This window comes from Equus caballus, chromosome 12 (genome assembly GCF_041296265.1).
Source record: "Equus caballus isolate H_3958 breed thoroughbred chromosome 12, TB-T2T, whole genome shotgun sequence".
NCBI classification, from domain to species: Eukaryota; Metazoa; Chordata; class Mammalia; order Perissodactyla; family Equidae; genus Equus; species Equus caballus.
This window is the reverse complement of record NC_091695.1, coordinates 49283908-49311366: the sequence shown is the minus strand read 5'-3', so window position 1 is coordinate 49311366 and position 27459 is coordinate 49283908. Positions and strand designations below refer to the sequence as shown.

The following is a 27459-nucleotide window of genomic DNA, read 5'->3' as shown; positions in this document are numbered from 1 at the left end:
GACGAGAAACAAAGGAAATGCAGGGGAACTGGAAAACGAGTGATAAAATGGCAACATTAAGCCCTCATATATTGATAATCACTCTAAACGTAAATGGATTGAATTCTCCAACAAAAAGACAGAGTGGCGAGATGGATTGAAGGACAAGACCCAACAATATTCTGCCTCCAGGAAACGCATTGCAGCTCCAATGACAAACACAGGCTCAGAGGGAAGAATGGAAGAGGATACTCCAAGCTAATGGCAAACATAAGAAAGAAGGTGTTACAATACTTATCAGACAAAGAAGACTTCAAGACAAGACAGGTGAAGAAAGACAAAGAGGGGCCGTATATAATGATCAAAGGGACACTCCGTCAAGAAGAAATAACACTTATAAATACCTATGCAACCAACACAGGAGCACCAAAGCACATAAAGCAACTATTAACAAACCTAAAAGAAGACATTCATAATAACACAATAATAGTAGGGGACCTCAACATTCCACTCACATCAATGGATACATCATCCAGACAGAAAATCACCAAGGAAACAGTGGAATTAAATGAAAAGCTAGACCAGATGGACTTACTAGACATATATACAACACTCCATCCAAAATCAGCAGCATAGACATCCTTCTCAAGTGTGCACTGAACCGTCTCAAGGATAGACCATATGTCGGGAAACAAGACAATCCTCAATAAATTTAAGAAAATTGAAATAATAACAAGCATCTTTTCTGATCACAATGCTATAAAGTTAGAAATTAATTACAAGAAAAAAGCTGAGAAAAGGACAAAGATGTGGAGACTAAACAACATGCTATTGAACAAGCAATGGATCATTGAAGAAATTAACACCATGCCAACTCATATGGGATGCAGCAAATTAAGAAGGAAATTCATCGCAATGCAGGCTCACCTTAACAAACAAGATAAAACCGAAATAAGCAGTGTCAAAATACACCTAGTAGAATTAGAAAAAGAGGAACAAACAAAGCCCAAAGTCAGCAGAAGGAGATAAATAATGAAATCAGAGCAGAAATTAATGCTATTGAAACAAAAAAGGAAGTAGAAAGGATCAATGAGACAAAGAGCTGGTTCTTTGAGAAGATAAATAAAATTGACAAACCTCTAGCCAGACTTACAAAGAAAAAAGAGAGAAAGCTCAGATAAATAAAATTAGAAAGGAAAGAGGAGAAATTACAGTGCATACCACAGAAATACAACGGATTATAAGAGAATACTATAAAAAACTATATGCCAACAAAATGTACAATCTAGAGGAAATGGATAAATTCTTAGATTCCTACAAGCTCCGAAAGCTGAATCAAGAAGAAATAGAGAATCTGAATACACCAATCACAAGTAAAGAGATTGAAACAGTAATGAAGAGCCTCCCAAAGAAGAAAAGCCCAGGACCAGACAGCTTCCCTGGGGAATTCTACCAAACGTTCAGAGAAGATTCAATACCTATCGTTCTCAAGCTATTCCAAAACACTAGGGAAGATGCAACACTTCCTAACACATTCTACGAGGCCAACCTCACTCTGATACCAAAGCCTGGCAAGGACAACACAAAAAAGGAAAACTACAGGCCAGTATTGCTGATGAACACAGATGCAAAAATCCTCAACAAAATATTGGCATCCCGAATTCAGCAATACATCAAAAAGATCATACATCATGATCAAGTGGGAATTATTTCAGGGATACAGGGATGGTTGAACATCCACAAATCAATCAATGTGATACACCGCATTCACAAAATGAGGAGGAAAACCACATGATCATCTCAGTAGATGCAGAGAAAGCATTTGACAAGATCCAACAGCCATTCATGATAAAAACTCTGAACAAAATGGGGATAGACAGGAACTACCTCAACATCATAAAGGCCATATATAACAAACCCACAGCCAACATCATACTCAATGGGGAAAAACTGAATGCCATCCCTCTGAGAACAGGAACAAGACAAGGGTGCCCACTATCATCACTCTTATTCAACATAGTACTGGAGGTTTTGGCCAGAGCAATTAGGCAAGAGAAAGGAATAAAAGGAATCCAAATAAGGAGTGAAGAAGTGAAACTCTCACTGTTTGCAGACGACATGATCTTATATATAGAAAACTCTAAAAAATCTATTGGAAAACTATTAGAAATAATTAACAACTACTGTAAAGTTGCAGGGTACAAAATCAACTTACAAAAATCAGGTGCATTTCTGTACTCTAATAACGAACTAAGAGAAAGAGAACTCAAGAATAGAATTTCATTTACAATTTCAAAAAACAGAATAAAGTACCTAGGAATAAATTTAACTAAGGAGGCAAAGGACTTATACAATGAAAACTATAAGACATTATTGAAAGAAATAGATAATGACATAAAGAGATGGAAAGAGGTTCCATGCACATGGATTGGAAGAATAAACATAGTTAAAAAGTCCCTACTACCCAAAGACATACAGATTCAATGCAATCCCAATCAGAATCCCAATGACTTCTTCAAGGAAATAGAGCAAAGAATCCTAAAATTCGTATGCGGCAACCAAAGACCCTGAATTGCTAAAGCCATACTGAGAAAAAAGAACAAAGCTGGAAGCATCACAATCCCTGACTTCAAAATGTACTACAAACCCATAGTGATCAAAACAGCATGGTACTGGTACAAAAACAGACACACAGATCAATGGAAGAGAACTGAAAGCCCAGAAATAAAACCGCACATCTATGGACAGCTAATCTTCGACAAAGGTTCCAAGAACATACAATGGAGAAAAGGCAGTCACTTCATCAAATGGTGTTGGGAAAATTGGACAGCCACATGCAAAAGAATGAAAGTAGACCATTATCTCATGCCATACACAAAAATAAACTCAAAATGCATCAAAGACTTGAAGATAAGTCCTGAAACCATAAAACTCCTGGAAGATAATATAGGCAGTACACTCTCTGACGTCGAACTTAAAAGGATCTTTTCGAATACAATGTCTTCTCAGACAAGAGAAGCAAAAGAAAAAATAAACAAGTGGGACTTCATCAGACTAAAGAGCTTCTGGAAGACAGAAGAAACTAGGATCAAAACCAAAAGACAACCCACCAATTGTGAGAAAACTTTTGCAAATCATATATCCGACAAGGGGTTAATCTCCATAATATATAACGAACTCACACAACTGAACAACAAAAAAACACACAGCCTGATCAAAAGATAGGCAGAGGATGTGAACAGACATTTTTCCAAAGAAGATATACAGATGGCCAATATACACATGAAAAAATGTTCAACATCACTAATCATCAGGGAAATGCAAATCAAAACTACTCTAAGATGCCACGTTATGCGTGTTAAAATTGCTATAATCACTAAGACTAAAATTAACAAATGTTGGAGACGGTGTGGAGAGAAGGGAACCCTCATCCACTGCTGGTGGGAATGCAAACTGGTGCAGCCACTGTGGAAAACAGTATAGAGATTCCTCAAAAAACTAAAAATAGGGGCTGCGAGGCCAGCCGGGTGGTGCAGCGCTTAAGTTCGCACGTTCTGCTTCTCAGCATCCCAGAGTTAGCCAGTTCAGATCCCGCGTGTGAACATGGCACCGATTGGCAAAAGCCATGCTGTGGTAAGCGTCCCACATATAAAGTAGAGGAAGATGGGCACGGATGTTAGCTCAGGGCCAGTCTTCCTCAGCAAAAAGAGGAGGATTGGCAGTTGTTAGCTCAGGCTAAACTTCCTCAAAAAAAAAATAGGGGCCGCCCCGTGGCCAAGTGGTTAAGTTAGCACACTCCGCTTTGACAGCCCAGGGTTTCACCGGTTTGGATCCTGGGTGCAGACATGGCACCACTCATCAAGCCATGTTGAGGTGGCATCCCACATACCACAACTAGGAGGACCCACAACTAAAAAAATACACAACTATGTGCTGGGGCGATTTGGGGAGGAAAAAGCAGAAAAGAAAAAAAAAAAAAGAAGATTGGCAACAGTTGTTAGCTCAGGTGCCAATCTTTAAAAAAAAAAAAAAACTAAAAATAGAACTACCATATGACCCAGCCATCCCACTATTGGGTATCTACCCAAACAACTTGAAATCAACAATCCAAAGTAACATTTGCACCCCTATGTTCATTGCAGCACTATTCACAATAGCCAAGACATGGAAACTATTCAAGTGCCCATCGACTGCTGATCGGATAAAGAAGATGTGGTATATATACATAATGGAATACTGCTCCGCCATAAAAAACACAAAATTGTCCCATTCACAACCACATGGATGGACCTTGAGGTTATTATGTTAAGTGAAATAAGCCAGACAGACAAAGACTAATACCACATGATTTCTCCCATATGTGGAAGATTAACAAACACATGGACAAAGAGAACAGTGTAGTGGTTACCAGAGGGGAAAGGGTCTGGGGGTGGGCACAGGGGTGAAGGGGCGTATGTGTATGGTGACTGACAAATAAAAATGTACAACTAAAATTTCACAATGTTATAAACTATTATGACCTCAATGAAAAAAAAAAAGATCATTTCATAATGACAAAATCTGATTTCTTAGGTACAACACTGAGAAAGCACAATCCATAAAAGGAAAATTGGTAAATTGGACTTTGTCAAGATTAAGAACATCTGCTCTTTGAAAGATGCTATTAAGAGAATGAAAAGGCAAGCCACAGACGGGGAGAAAAATCTTAGCAAAGCCTGTGTCTGGTAAAGTATTTGCACCTAGAATAAAGAACTCTCGAAACTGAATAATAAGTAAGCAAATAAATGTGCAAAAGACTTGAGCAGACACTTGACCAAAGAAGGTATATGGACGGCAAATAAGCACCTGTGTGTAAGACATAACTACACACCTGCACAGTGCCCTAAACGTTTAAAAACCGACCATGCCAAGTGCTGAGTAGGGCGAGGAGGAACCAGAACGCTCATCCTCGGCTGGTGGGAAGGCAAAAGGGCACAGCCACTCTGGGGAACGGTTTGGTGGGTTTTTAAAAAGTCAGAAAGCGGCTGGCCCCGTGGCCGAGTGATTAAGTTCACCCGCTCCGCTTCAGCGGCCCGGGGTTTCACCAGTTCCGATCCTGGGCGCGGACATGGCACCGCTCATCAGGCCGTGCTGAGGTGGCGTCCCATACAGCACAACCAGAACGGTATAAAACTAGAATATACAACTATGTATATTTGGGGAGAAGAAGAAGAAAAAAAAAGAAGAAGATGTTAGCTCAGGGCCAATCTTTAAAAATAAAGTCAGACAGACACCAACCATATGATCCAGCCGGGCGTCTCCCGAGTATTTACCCAGCATAAACGAAAGCATGCACTCACTGGAGACGGGTGCGCACATGTCCCAGCTTAATTTAGCCCCAAACTGGAAACATCCCAGTGGCCACCAGGAGGCGAAGGGGTGAAGAGACTGTGGCACACCCACACCAGGGCGTACTGCTCAGCGATAAAATGGGAACGAACCATTGACTCCAACCACAGCATGGATGAAACTCAAAATAATTTCTTTCATTCAAAAGTTGAGTGAAAGAAGCCAGACAGAAAAGCAGCAGATACTGTTTCTATTTATATAAAATTCCAGAAAATGCAAACGAATCTACTGTGACCAGGAGCAGGTCCGCAGAGGCCACCGCCAGGTTCCGAGGGTGAATGGGCAGTGCCGTCCTCTGTCACCTCTGCTTGTGCTCCAGTTAGGGGGAAGATTGGGGTCAGAGGGACCTCAATGTCTGATACTGGGTGGGGCCGGGGCCTCTGACCCCCAGAGTCACCAGGGTCAGGCTGTGGGGCCACCTGCCCTGCCACCCGGACTTCTGTAGGGCCTTGGCTTTCCAGTCCACGTGTCCTGGGGCCCCTGGCAGCTGCCTCTGTGCGTGGTGGCACTAGCTGACCCAGGTGCTGCCGGTAACTGAACAGCACCTCCCACAGGCGGCCAGCATGACGCTCTTGTCCGCTGGACAGCAGGTTGGGGCCCGAGGCTCCCCTGGGCCAGCACCTGGCGTCAGTGGCCCTGGAAGTCCTCCTGATCCCATACAGCGTGCTCTGCATTCTCCTTGACCAGCCACGCAGAACTGGCCATTGTGAGTCTGGGGAGCCTGGCCCTGCTCCAGCCACACCCGGTCCGTGCCAGCGTCCCCTGGAACTCTTCAGACCCGGCCCTGCCCACCCTCACCTGCTGCTAGCCAGTGCCTGAGTCGCTGCCCCTGCCTCTTTGTGCAGGACCCTGACCCCAACCCGACTCTTGGTCCTCAGTTCACCCATTCGTCCCAGCTCACTCTAGGCCTAGGACATCCTCTGGTCTGGCTCCTACCCTCTCACCGGTGTCTCCACAGCCATGTGGGTACTTCAGGCTTGATGGGGCCTCTCCTCACCCCGGCCTGGCTCCTAGCCTTGAGGGTCTGGCTGCTTTTCTTCTGGCCCACCTCCTCCACGAAGCCTTCACGGCTGCTCAGGGCCCTCCAAGCTCTGAGCTGCATCTGCTCTCAGAGCTCACTTGACTTGTGCTTCCTGCTGGGCCCCCCAACCTGATTTTCTTCCACAGTGAGGAACCCCCTGTTATAGACTGCATGCTTGAGTCTCCCCAAAATTCATATGTTGAAGCCCTCGCCCCAGGATGATGGAATTAGGAGGTGAGGCTTTGGGGAGGTGATAAGGTCATGAGGGTAGGGCCCCAATGATAGGATTAGTGCCCCTATAAGGAGAGACCCCAGAGCTCCCTTCCTGCCCCTCTCTCCCCATAGGAGGACACAGAGAGAAGACCTGCCAGCAGCCTGATCTCAGACCCCAGCCTCCAGGGTGTGAGAAGCACACGCATGTTGTTGATAAGCTCTCGCATCTGAGTGCTTTGGTGCAGCAGCCTGAACTAGACACCTCGCAGTGAGAATGTCCCCAACATGGTCCCCTCCCGGGAGCTTGTGAAGATTCACAGTGGAAACTGGACTACATGGGATCAGGAAGGCCTGCAGGGGGAGCTCTCCGCCCCACCACGTGTCCTCAGTTACCCCAACAGGAAGAGAGGGACCCAGCATCTCAGACAGGAAGTTGGCTACTACTTTGCTGCCCCAGCAGGAGGAAGGTTTTTTCTTGCCCAGTAACAAGCCCAGCCAATGGGAAAGGGCTGCAGCTCAGCCAATGAGGAGCTGTCACCACCTGAACGCTTACTCTCCCCCAGTGGCTTTCCTTTAGAACAGCCCCCTCCCTACTTCCCCTTTTTCTCTATAAAAGCAGCTCCTCTCCTTTGTTCTCCGGACTTGCCTGTGGTTCCAAGTAGTTTGCATGTCCCAAATCGCAATTCTTTTGCTATTCCTGAATAAATTCATTTTGCTGGTAAAATAACTGGCCATTTTATTTGAAAGCTGACATGCTCCATCACCACTGGCAGACTCCAGGGGGAGGAGTCATGTGCATGGCCCAGCCATACCCCAGTGGCCACCACCACTGGGCCACCAGCTCCCAGGGTCACATAGAGGGCAGCCTGTGTCCCTGACACTCCCCAAAGCCCCCCTCACCAGCCACCAGCAGAGAGCAAATGCACCCTAACCCGCCACCTACAAGCTTGAAAGGCAAAGGCAGCCCAGATAACCCCCTGGCCCGGGCGTGTGGTGTTCCCCATGCTGCCACCCGGGGCCCAAACCCCGCATCCTGCCGGACCAGCCTTATCTGTTTGCTTTTCACTCAACGTCCACTAGCAATCAGCTTGGCATCAGCACCAGGCAGGGGGCTGGCAGAGGGTCTCATCAGGGGCTGGGGACACGCTCTCGGTGGTCACTGCAGCCTCTCCCAGCTGGCCCTCCGCTGACGGGACAGTGGATTCAGGCCCAGACGCTGAAAATGTGATACCTTTCCCCCAGGATCTTGGAGATGGAGCCTTCAGGACCCTTGACTCGATGCTGAGGGGGATTGAGCCAGGCTTGTGAGAAATGTGGACAGAGAGTCAGTGAACATCATGGGGGGCAGCCCGGGGTCCCCCCTGACAGGGGTATGAGGAGGAGGCAGCATTTGGGGTTGCTGGTCTGGAGGTGCTGACTCCACTCACAGTGGGGCTCAGAGGTGAGGCGAGGGGATCAAGGGGTCAGGTGTGGGTAGCCACACTGGGTGGGCTGTGCTGAGCACGGGCCAGGTGGGAGCACCCCTGGGCACTTCCCAGAGCTACAGACCGAGCATTCCCTCCTGGGAGCAGTTCCCCCACCCAGCCGAGCTTCTCCAGACTAGGGGGACAAGTTGGCCCGGCCCCACCCCTGCGGGGTCTGCCTGGGTGGCAGGTGGGCATCCAGCCCCAGGCCTGCTTTCCCAGCCCACATTGGCTCAGGCTGCCCCTTAGCTGCCTGTGGTCCTCCCATCAGGCCCCAGCACAAGACCAGGCACCTAAAATGGATAAAATGACCGTGGGCCCTGACCCGGGAGAAAGCAGGGAGTGAGCACTCTGGCCTGTTCCAGAACACAGTTCCACCAAGCCTGTGGCAGCTGTACGCTTGGGCAGCAGCTTCCCCGACAAAGGGCTCTCCAACCTGCCCCGGGGCCCCTCACCTGTGGCTCCAGGGTAGGGGTCTTGAGTGAGGTGTGACTCAAGGGAGAAGAGGCTGCAGGTCACCGGGTGGTCAAGGACAACACTGGGGGGAGAACAGAGTGAGAAGAGTGAGGAGGGGCTCCTGCTAGGACAGCCCAGGGCCTGGTCACCTAGCCACACACAGGATCTTGGGCTGAGGGTGGGCTAGGTGGGAAGGTGACTCTCATCCCCAGGCCTGAGGCCCCTTCCCTTCTGGGTCCCCTTCTCACCCCTCAGTCATCTTTGCTCCAGCCGCTCCAGGCTTAGAGTCTCCTGTCGGCCCCACAGCTCCCGATCTGGCAAAGGGTCAGCCTGGGCCGACCCCTCCGCCCCACCCTTGATGCCCAGGGTCCAGGAAGTCATTGCTGGCTCTGCAGTGAAACGCCCCAGTGCTGGCCGGTCATTACAGCCTCCCTGACCACTCATGGGACAGGCAATGGCAGCTGGCCAGGCCAGGGCACCACTGCCACAAAGGCGAATTCCTGCTCCCATGTCGAAATCTCTCCCCAACGTGCCCTGAATGCACGGTTCTCAGTCCTTTGATCTGACGTGATTAGTGGAGCCAAGCCTCTGGGGGTGAAGCCCCACCTGCCCTCCCCCAGGAACGTCACACCTGACAGGTGGGGCCCAGAGGGGTGGGCCGACCAGCATGGACTCTGGTGCCTCCATAAACCAGAGTCCCGCAAACCCAGGTCTTGGGGGCTTCCTGCCTGTGAAGGGAGCCAGGCCCTGAGCCCATCCTGGAGCCTTCTGGAAGCGCCTGCCATTGGTGAATGCCAATGTCATCATCCAGGCCCTCGGCCCTAAGAGAAGGTCAGGTCAGGGCTGCCCAAGGAGCCACAGCCTAAGGGACAGGGCCCGCCCTCCTAACTGAGCCAGGAAGCTGGAAACGGTGTGCAGGGCCCCTTTGCCTGGACCCTGGGATCCGGGGCTAGGGGCCTGCTCAGAGCAGATCATGATTAGGCCTTGGGGCCCCCTCGGGCTCCCTGCCTCACAGCCAGCCTGGGCCCCGGGGTGGCCGGTGCTGCTCAGGGCTTGCGACGCAGATGGGGCTGAGGGCTGGGGTCTGAGCTGCGGTATAAGGGCAGACAATTGCCCACTTGTCCGGGCCTATAGTTCCGCTTCCCAAGGCTGGCCAGTGGGGACATGCTCTTATCGCCATGACCGCTGGGAACAATGGCAGCACACACTCTTATCTCCAGCTGTTTGCTCAGCGCATTAGAGCACTCCCAGGTCAGCCACAAAAGCACGATTCTCAGAGATTTCCCTCCAAACCACTCCATAGAAAGGGAAATGGGGCCTGCAGCCCCACCTTGCTGGGCTGGAGCCAGACCTGGGCGCCACAACGCTGCAGGCCAGAGCCGCCCGCTAAGTGCGCACATGCGGTGGGCACAGCCCCTGGTGACGGATCCGGGAATGCACAGCGCAATTTTTCCAGGAAACCCAAACCAAGTGCCACATGCACACACACACGCACACACACAGGCATGTACATTCACCCCCACACACATACACACACACTCAGACACACACATACACACATGGGCTTCTTCCATCCAGGCCCCCCCACTGTACTACAAGTGACACCCAACCCCTGGCCAGCCACACATGAGTCCTTCAAGCCACTGGGAAGTGACACTGGGGACCCCTACCTACCACAAGCCCTGGACCCCTCTTGGGGCCCTGCAAATCCATGACCAAGGAGTGTCCCCATGACCACAGTTCACTCCCTCTGGCTCCATCCTTCACCCATCCTCTGATGTGTCTGAGGCATGGGGGCCACACCCTCCAGGTGCTGGGACACACGGGGAACACATGGGACACATGGTGGATGGGCCCCCGTCGGGGGAGGCACTGCTGGGAGACACAACAGCTCCCGACATGTGGGGCAGTGAGTGCAGAAGGGGATGGAGGGGCCGTCAGAGAACAAGGCCTGGGGCTCAGTTCCACTGCCAGCCGCCCGCCACGCCCACCTTGAGCTGTGCCCAGGCCCTGGGACAGCTTTCTCTGGTGGGAGGTAACCCAGGGGCCCTCAGAGCAGGGCAGGCAGCACGAGTATGTTTCCCATCAGGGTTCCAGGCCCCTCTCCTTACCCTGCTTTTCCCAAGGCTGACATGTCACCCCCACAGCCTCGTCAGGCACATCATCCCTCTGCCCCCAGGCCGGGACTGAGTCTCGAGGGAAGGCCCACCCTCTTGACCCTGTGGGACCCTGGGCCCTGTCCCCATATTTGGAGCTTCACGAGACCCCCGTGAGAGTGTGAGCTCACAGAGCACAGGGAGACCCCCCACGGCAGCCCCACTGGGAAACCTGGACAGATAGACAGACCCCACTGCCTGTGTGCCCAGCCTGGGGGTGGGGTTCCAGTGACGGGGCACCCAGGAGGGTATCTTACCCAGCCCCTTACCCAGCTTTACGTGTGCTCCAGCCTCTCGGCCCACCTGGGCCGGGGCCACTCCTGGGCCTCGGGTCCTCCTCCAAAGGGGGCCACTGAGAGCATTAAAGACAAATGACCCAGGACAGCAGTGCCCAGAGGTGCCCAGAGCACATGGGGACCCTTCCACCCACCCAGCCTGGGCTCGGACACCCAGAGGCCAGCAGCCTACTGAGAGCAGGTTTTCTGTTAAAACAATTTTCTATTAAAACTAAAGTTTACTTAACGTAAATGCACAGCATCTACTGTATTTGTGTGGCTGGGTCTCCAGGGCAGCGGCGGGGGACAGCCCTCAGGGCACAGCCACAGGTCCTCCTGCACCCCAAGTCTCCATGGGGCCAGAACTGCCCTCAGGAAAGGGGAAGCCCCCATGCCAGGGCCTCAGGATGCCAGACGGGCTCCCACACGGGCTCCCACTTGGGACTGGGCTGCCCTGGAGAGCTGTCAGATCCACGCATGCTCCTCAACTGCCAGAAGGTCCCACAGAGAATCCAAAATACCCATGCTCCCCGACCCTCACCTCACCCTGACCCTGATCATGACCCTCACCCTGACTGCCTCCTAAGATGGGCAGCCCCCAAGGCGGCCCCACCCCTGCTCCTGTGCCTGAGATGAGCAGCTCAGAGCCGTGGAGGATCAGAAAACAGTAACTGGGGTCCCCAGGGGCAGCATGACCACTCTGCCCCCTTCCCCGTCCCAGGACCCGAAGTCCCAGGAGAACCACTGAGGAGGGGTCTCCAGGAATGAGCTGTCCATCCAGGGCCCCTGCGCCCCCAAAGATGATGTCAGCCCCAAGAGCTCCTCAGGGTTCCAGGAAGGTGTCCTGTCTGAGCCCTAAGGCCAGCTGCTCATCGGCGACGGCCTCGCACTTGGGACCCCACACCGAAGGTTGGTCTGGACTGGCTTCACCTCTGGAAGGGTCCTTCCATGGGGTGGTCTTCCCTCCCAGGATGGGGGACCAGCATGCTGGCACCTTTGGGGGGTCCTGGGGTCCAGTTGAGGGTGGAGCTCACCCCAGGAGCTATCCTGGCACTTTCGGCTCCCCTGCATGGGCAGAGAGGTACCCAGGCATGTCCCCGACATGCCCTGGACAAGCCCCCTCTTGGTCCCTGGGGTGTGGCTGACAGTGCTCATGCTGACCGCCTGGAACTGTGCCCCCGGAAGTGTCCCCCAGGCTGGCCCCTGGCAATCTCAGCCTGGAACAAACACAGCAGGTGTTTGCAGGACCCTGGAGGGCATGTGCCAGCCCCCTGCTTGGCGGCGAGTGATAATGAGGCCACTGCCTGCTGAAAAATTTTCCAAATAAATCCAAGTCCTGATAAAGCAGCGCCTGAGATCCTGTTTGGCCACGGCTGCTCCCGGCCAATGGTGGTGATTACGGAGCTGAAGCGCGGGGCGCAGGCAGGCGTGGCAGGGGCAGGGCTGCAGCGCCTATATAAGGCGTCCAGGGCTGGCCACTCGGGTTGCACAGGTGCACCAAACCTGCCAAGGGTCCAGCAGTGGGAAGGGCGGGGTCCAGCGGCGACCTCCCTCTTCCACGCGCCATGCTCGTGCCTCGGCTGCTGCTGCTGCTGTCCTTTGGGGCACCACTGCTCAGCGCTGGTGAGTGGGGGCCTGTGGGCCATGCGTGTGGGGCAGTCAGATGCCCCCAGAGGGCCCGTGCATGTGAGAAAGTCTCCCAGGTCTCCTCACCTCACTGACTCGGCCGGAGGTGGGCTGGCCACATGGACGTTGATGGATGGGAGGCAGGGAGCAAATCCTGGGAGGGCCCTGCTCGCTCTGTGGCTGTCCCACACCTGCCAAAGCCCGGATCTCCATCAGTGGTCTCAGAGCCTGGCCCAGCCAGTGAAGGTCAGAGGGAGCAGGGGCCAAGTGCAGGCTGCCCCTCACCCACACTGGGCACAGAGGCCAGGGAGGAGGGATGCTGGCTGCGGTGGGACGGGGGTCCCTTGGGGACACGCAGTCTCTTCAACGACTGTGGGTGCGGTGGAACGTGAGCGTGCTGGGTAGGACAGCGCTGGGGGCTCGGTGTCAGAGCTGGGTGCTCTCACTCACTGGGCTCAGGGTCCTGAGAAGTCTCCGGGGGTCCTCAGGAGCAGCCAGAGGTGCACAGGGGGCCTCGTGGGCATTGGAGCCAAAAGACTCAGGTGGAGACTCGTGCTCCACTGGGTCCTGACTGAGAACAAAGTGGGTTCTGGGCCTCAGTTTTCCCGTCTATAAAAGTGGGGGACAATATCTCCCCCTCATGTAGGTGCCATGAGGATTAAAGAAGTGGGAGGACAGAAGGGGCCACCCCACCCCAGAGCCCCCTAGTCTCGCCCATCAGGCCCACAGGGCAGGGGTCCCTTCTCCTCCCCCACCACCCAGGTCCCTTCTGCCACCCACCCCCGGGCACTGCCATTGCCACAGGCTGAGGGTGGCTTTCTCTCCTGCCCCCAGCCCTCGGGAGGGGCCAGCCCGGAGGGTCCTGAGACAGACAGGGGAAGCCCGTCTTGCTGACCACAGGCCCCAGGCCTTCTGCATCTTCTCTGCCTGCCTGAGAGCCCAGGTCTCTGAGCTGGCGGGACTTGCTCCATCTTTCTTCCTTAGTCCTTGGCCCACTGCCCACTCCTCGGCACCCCGGGAGCATCCCCAGCCTCGGCCAGGGAGCCCAGGTGTGGTGACAAGCCCGGTGCCCAGCTGTGGCCCCCCGGCTGGGGATGGGAGATGGGCTAGAGACTCTGAGCCCAGTGGGTGCCCCCTGAACCTGCCCCGTTCCTCCCATGAAGCCCCTCCCCCACCCGCAAAATACTGCCTTTGCCCCCAGGGGTGGCTCTGAGTACCCAGGACCCCTGCCCAGCTGAGGTCACCTTCCTGGGTGGGTCCCAGGCCCTGGGGACTCCCAGACCTGGACCCAGAGCCAGGGCGAGGGAGGCGCCTGGGAGCTGGCGGGCATGGGTGCTGGCCTGCAGGGGTGGCGAGGGGCTGCAGCTTTGAGGAGCCCAGCGGTTCCAGGCTGTGAACGCTGCAGAGGGTGGAGGGACGGCATCTGTCCGCATCTCAGCAACTGCTCTTTGAGCACCAACCCTGCTGGTGTGGGTGGTCTGGTATGCTGGTGTGGGGTGGCGGCCCTGCCCTCCTGGACCAGAGGCCCACAAAGCACGAGGTCAGACACCAGGGTCTCAGGGGTCTGGGGCTGTGGAGGTTCAGGAAGGAGACCCCTGACCGGGCCAGTGTTGAGCTAGAAGGGGCAGGGGTGGGTGGGGCCACCAAGCGTGCAGAGGGAACAGCGTGCACTCTGGCCCCGTGTGACCATCTGGGGCTGAGAAAGGCTGTGCATGGTGGACCAGCCCACCCTGCAGGCCCCATGGGTCCCAGCCAGGGGTCAGAGCCTGCTCGGAGAGCAGTGGGAAGCACAGATGGCCCTGGGGAGGCGGCAGTGACGTGGCCGGCTTCCTGAGCATCTTCAGAGGAGCCCCCACTGCCAGGAGGGTCATTGTTCAGCGATGAAGGCTGCGGACCTGGGTGGGGACCGAGCAGAGAACAGGAGATGTGACAGGGCTCAGGGAGGCTGGTGTCATGCACATGATGAGGAGGAGCTGGTGGAGGGGCAACTGCCAGTGGGGAGTAGACTAGGACGTGACCCGCTGGGAGCGTAGTGGACAGGACTCGAGGGAGATGGTCATGAGCCAAGAGGGGGCCAAGATGTGAACATGCAGGATCGTCACCATGACCATGGTGGGAGGAAGGCCAGTGTCACAGCTCCATCAGAAACGTGAAGCCACATGGCCTCTTGTGAGGCCCTCCCTGCCTGGGGACCCAGCAGCTGTTGGGCAGGTGTCCCTGCTCCCTGGTGTAGCCCAGAGACACAAGGCTGATGGCGACCAGTGCCACAATGGGGAGAACAGAGTCAACCCCAGGAATGCCACAGAGCCTGATGCGAAGAGGGCCCAGGGAGTGTGCAGGAATGGGACCATGAGCGGCATCCGGCTGATGAACGGGCCCGGGAACCAAGGCAGAATCGAGGCTCCTGGAGGGTCTGGAGGGTGGGAGCCTGGGGGGCTGAGAGGCCATCATCTGTCCGCCAGCACTGGGACCTCATCTCGGGCACACAGGAGCCTCAGGAAGGACTGGAGCAGGGACAGGGGCAGGGGGCAGGGGAGGGAGGGCTGCAGGGAGGCGAGAGCTTGGGGGTAAGAAGGAGGCGGGCCCACAGCTGAGGCCTGCCCTCAGTCGGTGCTGCCTGCCCCTGCAGTCACTGTGACCAAGGTCACCACAGCCCAGGGACTCTCTGGGAGGCTGACAGGGAGAAGAAAGCAGGGAGACGGCCACCTGAAGGACCCCAGTAGAGGGAGAACCCTCTCTGAGCCATCTGCAGAACTGGGCACGGACCCGAGAGGGAGTGAACCCCAGAGGGAGCAAACCCCAGAGGGAGCCCGGGCGGGCTGAGTGGGGAACACGGGGGTCAAGCCAGACAGAAGGGACAGCCGGGACAGCTACACACCCTCAAGCCACCCCACCCACAGATGCCCCGGTCCGGGCCCTGCACTGTCTGCAGAGTGCCTCATGCCCCACTCCTCAGCTCTGCCCCCACCTCCTGCTGGCGAGACCAACAAGCCCCTCTGGGCTCAGGCTTTCCTCTCTCGCCCACAACAACCACTCCACAAGGTCCACGAGGAGCCCGGCTGCCTGGCCACCCCAGGCCCACATGAGCCCAGACCCTGCACCCAGTTTATCGCACAGCTGCCCGTTTGTGAGACCCGGGGGCCCTGGTGCATCTGGGGAGTGAGCGAGCGAGGGAGTGATGGGAGCCTGGTGGACAGACTAGCAGGTGCCATGGGGCCAGAGGACAAGGAGAGAGCTGGTGACAGGGACTCTCCTTGCCCCACCATCCCCCCAAGGCCCAGCACGTGGCCACAGGCTCCTGTGCCTCTAGTCTCCTAGGGGACCTCCTTGTCCTCCTGGCACCCCATGGCTGGCGCTGCCTCACCATCAGGCCTTGCTCACTACACTTCTGCATGTGCATGTGTGTGTGCAAGTGTGCACACGAGTGGGTGTGCATGCATGCACTTTGCCTTCCTGAATGGGGCCTGTGAGGGTGGGCCAGGCCCTGGATGGCCCTTAAGCAGAGGTGGGTCGTCCCAGCACCGAGCAGGGCTCTGTCCACATAGGTCTGAACACCACCTCCTTTGAGCACCTAGGCCTCCAGAGGCTGAAGGACTCCCCACAGACAGGTGAGGGCCATGGCAGCCTCTCACCCTGTGGAGCTACCCAGAGCAGCCAGGTCACAAAGTGGCTGTGATCTGGGGTTTCCATGTGCGGGGATCCAGCTACAGAGGAGGCTCAGCCAGGCCCTCACCTGGGGGAGACAAGTCCATGATGCCAAGAGGAGTGGGAGCCCTACTGGGTGAGGGCTGAGCTATGGCTTCACGTCCTACAGACCCCGGGGCTGAAAACACCACGGATCCCAACCTCGACAGCAGCCTGCACTCCTGTAAGACTCGGGGCGGGACACAGACCCCAGCCCAGAGCTGGGTGGGCATGGTTGGGGAGGGAGTCTTTCCCACTCACCCTAGTAGGGCCTGGAACTTGGGGGGACACTTGTCTCCCAGCATGGATTCCCCAGGGGCCCAGCTCATGGGGTGAGGCTACCCAAAGCCGCCTCACTGGCCGAGGGGACACAGGGCTCCGAGACCCTGCCCGTTCTCTCCACAGCTCCAGACAGGGGCTGGTGCTCTACATGGGGGGCCGGCCACTTCTCCACCTTTGATGGACACATGTATGACTTTGCGGGAACCTGCAACTACATCTTCGCTGCCATCTGCAAGGATGCCTCGGCCACCTTCAGCATCCAGCTACGGCGAGGACCCAGTGGGAACATTTCCCGGATCATTGTGGAGATGGGGGCCTCTGTGGTCACTGTGCAGAAGGCGGTCATCTCCATCAAGGACGTAGGGTAGGCCGTGTGACTGGGCCGGGCGGCTGGGGGGGTCAAGGGGTCGGCTACTGACCACTCTCACCCCACAGGGTTGTCAGCCTGCCCTACACCAGCAACGGGCTCCAGATCACACCCTTCGGCCAGAGCGTGCGGCTGGTAGCCAAGCAGCTGGAGCTGGAACTGGTGGTCATGTGGGGCCCAGGCGCCTACCTCATGGTGAGGACGCCGGGGGCTGAGCTTGGAGACATATGAGGGGCGGCAGGCAGGGCTAGAGGGGCTGCCCTCTTTGCGGTGTGGTTCCCCACCAGCCCTTAAGCTCCTGCAACACCGTGCTGACCCCCAGTCAGAGACTGGGCAGCCTGGGATCAGTTAGTGGCTCAATTTCCCCACTTGAAATTGAGGACGATCCAGCGAGAAAAGGAGGCCCCCAGGAGGAGCAGAGTGGGCTGTTGCTGGGGCAGGATGTCCTCATGGCCGGCACCGTGAGGGGCGCCCTGGGCTCCCCGAGCAGGTGCACGTGGCCTCCACAGCTGGCCGAGGGTCCTGGGACCTGGGAGCCCTGCACCCCTCCCGGCCTGCCTCACCACAGTGCCCACCCGCCTGCAGGTCCTGGTGGAGAAGAAGTACATGGGCAGGATGTGCGGGCTGTGTGGCAACTTCGACGGCGAGAAGACCAACGAGTTTGTGAGCGAGAACGGTAGGTGGGGAGGCGGGGCCCAGACCCTCTGTGGGCCAGGCCCCTGGTGCTGATCCTGTCCCTTCCCACACTCCCAGGCAAACTCCTGGAACCCCACAAGTACGCCGCCCTCCAGAAGCTGGATGACCCCAACGAGATCTGTGCCTACGAGGCCATCCCCCATCCCCAGGTCCTGCAGGCAAAGCATGTACGTGAGGTGGTCAGGGCACTCGGGGGCCACTCGGGGGCCATGGGAGCCCTTCAGCCATGGTGGGGCCAGGCCACAAGGTCTGACAGGGTATCCAAGGCCATCAACGCCCTACCTTCCAAGACACGTGCGTGGTGTGGGATGTGGCCTTGACCCCCATGACCCTGAGTGGCCCTCTGCCCAGGCCCAGACTTGCAGCCAGTTGCTGACCCTGGTGTCCTCCGAGTGCAACGTGCCCAAGGAGCCATTCGTGTTGAGCTGCCAGGCGGACATGGCCACATGCGCCCAGCCAGGCCAGCAGAACTGCAGCTGTGCCACACTGTCTGAGTACTCACGCCAGTGCAGCATGGCTGGCCAGCCTGTCAACAGCTGGCGGGGGCCTGGCCTCTGCTGTGAGTCCCAGGGAGGGTGGCAGGGAGGGACAGGGCCCCAGATACCGACGCCTCGAATCCCCTCTTGTCCACAAGAGGGAAGGAGACATGGGCGGGGGAGGGGCGGGTGGCAGGGGTCTTCGGGCACCCCTGCCTCTCTCACCTGGGCTGCTGTGGCCTGCAGCTGTGGGCCAGTGCCCAGCCAACCAGGTGTACCAGGAGTGCGGCGAGGCCTGTGTCAAGACCTGCTCCAACCCGCAGCACAGCTGCTCCAGCTTCTGCACCTTTGGCTGCTTCTGCCCAGAAGGTGAGGGCACCCGCTTTCCCCGGGACCCCTCAAGATGAGCCCAGAGACAGGGCATCAGCCCCCGCCCCACTCTCCAACACATTGGAGCCGGGACCCAGCTCGCCTAGGATGCTCTCCTGGGGACTTGCCCCAGGAAGAGCTCTGCCCTGCAAAGCACACACAAATGCTCACGGCCTCAAATTGGCCCCGAGCCCCTCGGCCGCGTGTGCAAATCCACGGGGGAGTGAGGTAGTGTCCGCTGGAGGGTCCAAGAGGCTGCTGGGAAGAGGTGAGATTTGAGCTGGACCAGGGACACGGCCTTCCACTCACCCGGAGCAGCATCACTCCCTGGTCTGGGCGCATTGACAGGAGGGGACAGGAGGCAGGTAGGGCTGGAGGTGTGGGTCACAGCCTGGAGCCAGGGAGCGGTGGGGAGGAGGACAGGGCCTGGCCTGCCCCAGGGGCCCTCGCAGGCTGGGCCAGGGAGGGGCTGAACAGCAGGAGGGTGGGAGATGTCTCCTACCACAGCCCCAGGAAGCCCCTCTCCTGTAGGTATGGTTCTTGATGACACCTCCAAAAACTACACCTGTGTGCCGGTCACCCAGTGCCCCTGCAAGCTCAGTGGGGTGGCCTACGCCCCCGGGGAGGTCACCATAGCCGCCTGCCAGACTTGGTGAGTGTCGGGCAGCTTGCGAGGACATGTGGGCAGGATGGGGGCGTGAGGGAACATGGGGGTCACGGGGCAGCCCCAGCCCTGGAGGCAGCTCTGCCAGCCTGGAGTACCTGGGGGAGCCGTCTGGCTCCTGCAGCCCCGCCTGCCACTCTGGGTCATGCCCTCCCCACCCGCAGTCAGTGCACCATGGGCCACTGGGAGTGCTCAGAGCGGTCCTGCCCGCGAAGCTGCTCCCTGGAAGGTGGCTCCTTCGTCACCACATTCGACGCCAGGCACTACCGCTTCCACGGCACCTGCACCTACATCCTCGTGCAGGTGGGACACGCCCACCACGGGGGGGCCACCATGAGGGGTCACCATGAGACCCCCCAGGACCTCTTTGCTGAGCTGTCCTTTCCCCCAGAGCCCTGAGCTCCCTGATGGAGGCTCCCTCATGGCCACATATGACAAGTCTGGGTACTCACACTCTGAGACCTCCCTGGTCGCTGTCATCTACATGTCCAGCCAGGTAGGCCGCCTGCCTTCGGCCATCGTGCCCACCCCGGGTCCCTGAGCAGATGCATCCCCGCCATGTCTCAGCTCCTGCTTCACCCCCCCCTGGCCCGCAGGAGGGGAGGCCTCCCCAACTCCAGCCCCCTGTCACTCAGGCCACTCTCCCTCTAGGACAAAATCGTGATTTCTCAGGACGAGGTGATCACCAACAATGGAGACACCAAGTGGCTGCCGTACAAGACTCGTATGTCCTCAGCCCCTGCCCGACACCCGGGGCCTCGCTGGGCTAGGGTCCCAAGGCAGGCTGCACTGAGCCCCCTGTCCCCCTAGGCAATATCACAGTCTTCAGGCAGACGTCCACCCACCTGCAGATGGCCACCACCTTCGGGCTGGAGCTGCTGATTCAGCTACAGCCTGTGTTCCAGGTGTACATCACTGTCGGGCCCCAATTCAGAGGCCAGACCCGAGGTGAGCCCTGCCCCGACCTGCCCAGGGTCGGCCCGCTGCGCGTCCCCACCCGGCTTGGCCACGCCAGAGAAGAAGGGGCCCAACAGAGCCTGGCACTGATCCGGCACATCCAGCACTCCCTGCCCCAGGCCAGCCCTCCCAGGGGTGTAGCCAGCGATGGCCTCTTGCCTGGGCATGCGCAGGGGAGGAGAGGAGTTTGGGGAGAGCGGGGCAGGATGGGGACGAGGGCCAGCTCACACTCATGGCCTGGCCGGCTCAGGGCTCTGTGGCAACTTCAACGGGGACACGACAGACGACTTCACAACCAGCATGGGCATCGCCGAGGGCACCGCCTCACTCTTTGTGGACTCCTGGCGGGCTGGGAACTGCCCGGCCGCGCTGGAGCGCGAGACCGACCCCTGCTCCATGAGCCAGCTCAACAGTAAGTGCTTGGCCTGGTGGAGGGCTGTGGGGGTGGGCAGGAGACCCATGCCAGGCGAGCGGGAGACCCACACCAGAGCTGTCCCCCCAGAGGTGTGTGCGGAGACCCACTGCTCGGTGCTGGTGAAGACGGACACAGTGTTCGAGAAGTGCCACACCACGGTGGACCCCAAGCCCTTCTACAAGGTGGGCGGGACCTGCAGGCTCACAGGGAGGCTGCAGAAGGCCACAGGGGTTGCAGGAGGCTGGGGAGGAGTGGGAGGCTGCAGGGGTGGCAGGAGGCTGTTGGGGTAGCAGGGGTGGGGGGGCAGGGTGGGGCAGGCTGCTGTGGGGGTGGCGAGAGGCTGTGGGGGCCACGGGAGGGCGGGTGCCCACGGCCGCTGTTTGCCTGCAGAGGTGCGTGTACGAGGCCTGCAACTACGAGGAGACCTTCCCGCACATCTGTGCCGCCCTGGGTGACTACGCCCACACGTGCGCCTCGCGGGGCGTCTTGCTCTGGGGCTGGAGAAGCAGCGTGGACAACTGCAGTGCGTGCCAGTGGGCATGGGCGGGGGGGTGGGGGGCAGGGGTCACAATCGGGGCCCGGGGCCCAGGGCCCAGAGCTCTGCCCGGCCATCCCCCAAGGGCCTGACTCTGGGGTCCCTCGCAGCCATTCCCTGCACGGGCAACCAGACGTTCAGCTACGACAGCCGGGCCTGCAACCGCACGTGCCTGTCATTATCCGATCACACGGCCGAGTGTCACCCCAGCGCCATGCCCGTGGACGGCTGCAACTGCCCCGAGGGCACCTACCTGAACCACAAGGCCGAGTGTGTGCGCAAGGCCCAGTGCCCCTGCCTCCTGGACAACTACAAGTTCGTCCTGGCCGACCAGTCTACCATGGTCAACGGCATCATCTGGTAAGCGAGGGGCTCCCAGGTGGGCCAGTCCTGCCCTGGCTTGCAGACCCTGGCCCAGGGCTGGTGCACTCATGCAGCCTCTCTCTTGCAGCTACTGCATCAACGGACGGCTGAAGTGCCCAGGGCGTTCGCTGACGCTTTTGGGTATGTAGCCACGGCCCAGGCCTGGGGACCTGGACTGTGAGGGGCCGTGGCCTCCTCTGACCTGGCCTCACCCCGGGCCCCCCTTTCTCCACAGAATCCTGCTCGGCCCCCAAGACATTCCAGGCCTGCAGCCAGTCCTCGGAGAACAAGTTTGGGGCAGCCTGTGCCCCCACGTGTCAGATGCTGGCCACTGGCATCCCCTGCGTAAGACTGGGGCGGAGCAAGGAGCCAGAGTGGACGCCCCCCAGAGCCTCTCATAGGGCCAGGAGAGGATGTCCACAAATCCCCAAGGAGGACGCGGCCACGCCCTGTGCTGTGCCCATCATCCTGCGATGCATGCCATGGGAGGCCGGGTGTGCTTGTCTGTGGGGTTCCCTGAGGACTGTGGCAGCAGCCCCTCAGCTTGGGGATGGGGAGGGTACAACAGCCCTGCCGTGACACACACAGGCGCTAGAACCTTCCCTGAGGGAAAGGCAGCTTTGCTAAAAGGAAGGCCCAGAGTGGGGGGCAGTTCTGGGAGGAAAGCTGGGGCTGCCAAGAGGGCCCAGGGCTGAGGCAGCAGCAGGCAGGGCCACCCTCCCAGGGCCCACTGACCCTCCCCCGCAGGTGCCCACCAAGTGCGAACCCGGCTGTGTCTGTGCCGAGGGCCTCTATGAGGACGCCAATGGGCAGTGTGTGCCCCCGGAGGAGTGCCCGTGTGAGTTTGCGGGGGTCTCCTACCCCCTGGGTGCCGAGCTCAACACGGACTGTAAGACCTGGTAAGCTCGGCCTCACCCCAGGGACCTGGCTGTCCTTGGGGTCCTTTGAGGTGGGCTGGGGGTCCCCCAACAACCCCACCAAGGCCAGGGTGCTGCAGGGTGTGTGTTTAGCCTGGGTCTCCCTGACACCCCTGCTCCTCCCCCAGTACCTGCTCGAGGGGGAAGTGGACATGCCAGCAGAGTGCCCAGTGTTCGTCCACCTGCACCCTCTACGGGGAGGGCCACATGGTCACCTTTGACGGGCAGCGCTTCGTGTTCGACGGCGACTGCGAGTACATCCTGGCCACGGTGAGGCTGGGCCCCGGGCTGCAGGGAGCAGGGCTGCGGGAGTTTGCCTGGTGGGCTCCTCCTCAGCGCCCCCCTCCCCACAGGATGGCTGTGGCGCCAATGACTCGCAGCCCACCTTCAAGATCCTGACGGAGAATGTGGTGTGTGGGAAGTTGGGCGTCACCTGCTCCCGGGCCATCAAGATCTTCCTGGGGGTGAGTAGGCCGGGCAGGGCCTCCCCACACCTCAGCCACTGGAGCCCCAGGTCCTAGTCTCTCGGTACTACCAGGCACTTGCTGCCCCTCTGCCCTCAGCCTCTTCGTCTGCATGACGGGCTGCAGTGTCTCCCAGAGCTGGACAGCCATGCAGAGGGTAGGGGTTCTCCATGAAGCCTGAGCCACAGCCCTCAGCACAGTTTCCATGATGTTCTGGAACCTTCCACCAATGACAGGCTCTAGAGGGCAGGCCGTAGCCCAGAGCTGGCCCTCGGCAGGCATTGGCCTGTATGTGTCCTTAACAGATGTGGTCCACCCTGCCTCAGAGAGTTCGGCAGGGGAGGCAGAACCCAGTGGCAGGCAGCCCCATCATGGCCCCACCCCACAGGGCCTGTCCATTGTACTGGAGGACAAGAACTACACGGTCAGTGGGGAGGAGGACCCCCATGTGCACTTCCGGGTGAAGGCCAGCTCCCTGAACCTGATGCTGGACGTCACCATCAGCAGCAAGTATAATCTGACCCTCATCTGGAACAAGCACATGACTGTCTTCATCAAGATCGCACGCTCCTCCCAGGTACCTGCACCACCCCTGCCCCACAGGAGTCCAGGGAGCAGGGGCAGCGCCTGTCCACCCCGCCTGACACCAGCCCCCACAGGACGCTCTCTGCGGCTTGTGTGGCAACTACAACGGGAACATGAAGGACGACTTTGAGACACGCAGTAAGTACGTGGCATCCAGTGAGCTGGAGTTTGTGAACTCGTGGAAGGAGAACCCGCTGTGTGGGGACGCCACCTTCGTGGTGGACCCCTGCAGTCTCAACACCTTCCGCCGCTCCTGGGCTGAGCGCAAGTGCAGCATCATCAACAGCCAGACCTTCGCAGCCTGCCACAACCAGGTGAGCCGGCCCCACAATGCACGCCCTCCTGAATGTCCAGCGGGGATGCCCCAGGGGTACAGTGTGGGGGGAAGGCCACAATCCACACTGGGGGGCCCACGTGGAACCCCTGCTCTTGACCAAGCAGTCAGGAGAGGGGCACTCAAGGACCGAGACCCAGCAGCTGCCCTGGGGTTAAGCGGGTGGGGTCCGGGTCTCCAGCTCCCGGAGCAGCCCCTGCCTGCGGGTCAGACCGCGCAGGGCGGGCAGCCAACACTGAAGCCTGGGCCCTGCAGGTGTACCACCTGCCTTACTATGAGGCCTGCGTAAGTGACACATGCGCGTGTGACACCGGAGGGGACTGCGAGTGCCTGTGCGATGCTGTGGCCGCCTACGCCAAGGCCTGCCTGGACAAGGGCGTGTGTGTGGACTGGAGAGCCCCCGACTTTTGCCGTGAGTGTCCTGTTCCCACGGGCTGCAGTGCTTCTCCTCGGCATGCGGCAGGTTGCGCCCCTACAGGGAGACACCACAGAGGGACCCTGAGCCTTTGAGGCCCGCATCCAGGCTCCCTGGCCGGCACACACTGAGGGCTTTGCTGGGGCCTGGCTCAGGGCCAGGGCTGCCACCTGACAGGCACTCTTCCTTCCAGCCGTCTACTGCGACTTCTACAATACCCACACGCAGGTGGGCAGCGGCGAGTACCAGTACACCCAGGAGGCCAACTGCACGTGGCACTACCAGCCGTGCCTCTGCCCAGGGTGGCCACAGAGCATCCCAGACAACATTGAAGGTACCAGCGCAGAGGGAGGGATCTGAGCAGAGGACTGATGGGGCTCCCCAGGCCAGGAGGACAGGAGCCTGGGGAGCAAGGACAGGGAGGTGGAGGAGGGCCAGGCCTGGAGCCATAGGACCGCCGACAGGAGGCATGTGGGAGAGGCACCAGGTGCACAGCACAGGGTGTCTGGCGGTGGGGAGTAAGACAGGGCACCTGCGTCTGGGGTTCAGGCAAGAGGCCGGGACTGGGCATGGACAGAGGGAGGGACAAAGGCCTGGGGAAGGGGGGCCTCCAGAGGCGGGCACTGAGCTTGGCCTGTCTCCACACCCCCAGGCTGCTACAACTGCTCCCAGGACGAGTACTTCGACCACGACGAGGGGACGTGCCTGCCATGCAGTAAGCTCGGGCACTGCCCAAGGGCCTCCCATGTCTGCCCAGCCCTGGTGCAGAGCTCCCTGCACACACCTCTGGCCGGGTCCCCAGCACCCCCATCCCCAGAGCTGTGCCCTGGGGTGCTGAGACTCCCAGAGACCCAGGCAGCCCCAAGCTCATATAGACGGCACAGAGAGAGAAATGACAGGGCCTCTCTCCGCCTCACCTCCCCTCTCCAGACAGCAACTCCCCAGCCCCCAGTCCCAGGACAGGCCCAGGCCCCGCCAGCCTGCCCGGTGTGTGAGTGCAGAGCAGAAATCTCCTGGGAATTCAGCACAGGTGGCCTGGAGAGCTTCCCTAAGTGGGCACTGGACATGTCTGCAGCTACCCTGGGGGTGCAGCGCCCTGACTGGCCCCTCCACTCCCTGCCAGGCCCACTGACCAGGGGAGGGGGTGGTACTGGGAGGGGAGGAGGACGGAGAGCCAGCGCCCAGGCACCTCTGCGGTGGCTCCCTCCCACTTGGTCCTCTGCCTCTGGAGCAACTCCGACTCAGACCCTGGGGACACACCTGAAGGCTTCCGAAGGGCCGTAGCAGGGCAGTGCTCCTGACCACTCCTCCTCTTGCAGTGCCGCCGACCACGACGTCTCCACCGCCCACTACAGGTGATTGCACACACACTAGGTGCTGAGGTGAAGAAGGCTTTCTCCCCAGGGCTCTTCCCTGGCTCTGCAAGTCAGCCCCTGGCCAGCTAGCCTGTGCCTGTCCAGCGCCAGGCAGCAGCAGCTGCTGCTGTCCCTGCAGCCCCGGCCAGTTTGTGTGGGGCGGCATCCCTGGGCTGCTGTGACAGTGGGAGCAGCAGGTGCTGAGCAGCAAGTCAGAGGCGAGGGATGGGTAAAGCTTAGCTCCCGGCCGACAAACAGCCGGCCCCTCCACAGCCCCCACTGGATGGCCACTGAGCACAGCAGGGCCAACAAGCAAGTTCCCCAACAGGAAACTCCCACCCTGCCCTCGGAGGGCCACAGGCTGGCCCCTGTGCCTCCCACCCAGCCTGCCTAGAGCTACATGGCTTGGAGGCCCAGCAAGCAATAGACAGGGGTTCCTCCTAAAGGGTGTACCCCCACAATAAGAGCACATCTGCCCCTCAGGTTCACCCTCCACAGGAACCAGGACCACCACGGCCACCCCCAGCACCACGGAGACCCCCAGGATCACTGGGCTCCTCAGCTCCACCGGACCCTCACCAAGCTCCCCAGCCACACCTGTGGCCCCCACCCAGACCTCTCGCCTTCCGGCCACAGCCACAGCCCCCACCTCCACACAGGCAGCAACAGCCCCAACCACCCAGACAGAACCAACAGTCTCCTCAGGTGGTAAGGGCCCCGAGGGCCCCACTGTGGTGACAGAGGCATGTGCAGGGTCACAGACGGGCTCTGGTAGAGACAGAGGGCAGGGCCATCCCCATACTTCGCTGAAATCTTTCCACTGAGCAGATTCTCAGGCACAGAATTCCCTGCACTTGGGAGTGGAGCTGGGTTTCTTTGAAAGGCTTTTTTAAAGAATAAGTGGGCCACAGGACGTGGCCGTTCCTGGCTGATACTGTTGCTAGGAAGCATGAGGGACCTGCTGGGCAGAAGGCCACCAGGAGCACAGGGCAGACCTCTGTGCAGCCTTCCCCCTAGCCCATCACCACACCCACCCCACCCCACCCAGCAGCAACCCCTTCTGGCTGCCCCGGGACCACGAGGGGACACGATATGGGTGCCACTAGCAAAGGCAGGTGGAGGGACAGCCAGTGGCCCACAAGAACACAAGGTTACCAAGGACCCCAAGCCAGGGCCGGCCAGAGGAAGACATGAGTGTCAGCCAGGGGAAGACACATTTCTCACAAAGGAGCTAAGAGTACCCTGTTGGTGTGGCTCCTGGGGTAAGGAAGACGGGGGGACCCAGAGGGGAAAGTGCAGATGAGGATGGACAGAATGTTCTGGGGGCTGTTCCCTGCAGTGTCACCTCGAACTACCTCTGCTGTCACCACGCGGGCCACATCAGCGACAGCACCCACAGCCACTCCCAGGTCAACGTCCACAGGACCCACTGTGACCCATGCGACAACACAGCACACAGCATCACCCCTCAGCACGACCACGCAATCCACAGCTCAGTACACAGTGCGCACCACAGCAGCACCAGCAAGCCCAGCAACACCAGGGACCTCCAAGGGACCCCCAACAAGTAAGCCAGCCCCCACTCATGTGTCCCCGCAGAGGGCCACAGCATACATGCCCTGATGCCCAGCCCAAGCTGTCCAGGGCTGCATGGAGGAGAGCAGCCTGAGAGCACCCCCAGGAACAGGGAGGTCCGAGGGTGGGGGCAGCCTGCCGAGCCCCCAGCCCTCAGCCTACCTCCCTAAACATGCTTCTCTCTGCACTTCTCCGCAGCGACAGCTTCGGAGCTCCGATCCACCACGGCTGCCTCCTCCCCAGGTGAGCCACAGACACAGGGGACTTCATGGGTGCCAAAAGCACTTGACACAAAATACAGTTCCCACTATGCAGGATGGGCCAGAAACATCTGTATTCCAACACTGGCATCAGAAGAGAAGCCCATTACAAAGGCCAGCAGCAGAGATGCTCGTGGAGGGATGGCCCACTCCGCCCCAAGAAAAGCCA

The 27459-nt window shown here is 58.6% G+C and overlaps 1 protein-coding gene and 1 long non-coding RNA gene across 2 annotated transcripts in view; one reads left to right on the top strand and one right to left on the bottom strand.

Moving 5' to 3' along the window:
* Window positions 1–5542: 5542 nt before the first annotated feature.
* On the bottom strand, window positions 5543–9482 carry LOC106781479 (uncharacterized). The gene is made up of 3 exons (XR_001378078.3): window positions 8769–9482; window positions 8520–8602; window positions 5543–7902 (listed from the first exon to the last, which is right to left on the bottom strand). It is a non-coding gene; the product is annotated as an uncharacterized lncRNA (long non-coding RNA).
* Window positions 9483–12448: 2966 nt separating this feature from the next.
* Window positions 12449–27459, top strand: part of MUC6 (mucin 6, oligomeric mucus/gel-forming) — a 33367-nt gene continuing 18356 nt past the window's right edge. Inside the window, exons 1-31 of the mRNA XM_070229183.1 lie at window positions 12449–12574; window positions 16392–16445; window positions 16667–16907; window positions 16979–17105; window positions 17496–17586; window positions 17664–17773; window positions 17958–18165; window positions 18329–18451; window positions 18983–19103; window positions 19280–19418; window positions 19507–19611; window positions 19767–19839; window positions 19926–20063; window positions 20323–20484; window positions 20575–20669; window positions 20878–21010; window positions 21133–21382; window positions 21474–21526; window positions 21621–21730; window positions 22133–22284; window positions 22431–22572; window positions 22656–22766; window positions 23155–23343; window positions 23426–23665; window positions 23941–24097; window positions 24294–24434; window positions 24753–24815; window positions 25420–25455; window positions 25939–26163; window positions 26795–27022; window positions 27229–27273. Coding sequence (XP_070085284.1) covers window positions 12517–12574; window positions 16392–16445; window positions 16667–16907; window positions 16979–17105; window positions 17496–17586; window positions 17664–17773; window positions 17958–18165; window positions 18329–18451; window positions 18983–19103; window positions 19280–19418; window positions 19507–19611; window positions 19767–19839; window positions 19926–20063; window positions 20323–20484; window positions 20575–20669; window positions 20878–21010; window positions 21133–21382; window positions 21474–21526; window positions 21621–21730; window positions 22133–22284; window positions 22431–22572; window positions 22656–22766; window positions 23155–23343; window positions 23426–23665; window positions 23941–24097; window positions 24294–24434; window positions 24753–24815; window positions 25420–25455; window positions 25939–26163; window positions 26795–27022; window positions 27229–27273 — 4120 coding nt within the window. The 5' untranslated portion in view covers window positions 12449–12516. The remainder of the gene's footprint in view (window positions 12575–16391; window positions 16446–16666; window positions 16908–16978; window positions 17106–17495; window positions 17587–17663; window positions 17774–17957; window positions 18166–18328; window positions 18452–18982; window positions 19104–19279; window positions 19419–19506; window positions 19612–19766; window positions 19840–19925; window positions 20064–20322; window positions 20485–20574; window positions 20670–20877; window positions 21011–21132; window positions 21383–21473; window positions 21527–21620; window positions 21731–22132; window positions 22285–22430; window positions 22573–22655; window positions 22767–23154; window positions 23344–23425; window positions 23666–23940; window positions 24098–24293; window positions 24435–24752; window positions 24816–25419; window positions 25456–25938; window positions 26164–26794; window positions 27023–27228; window positions 27274–27459) is intronic.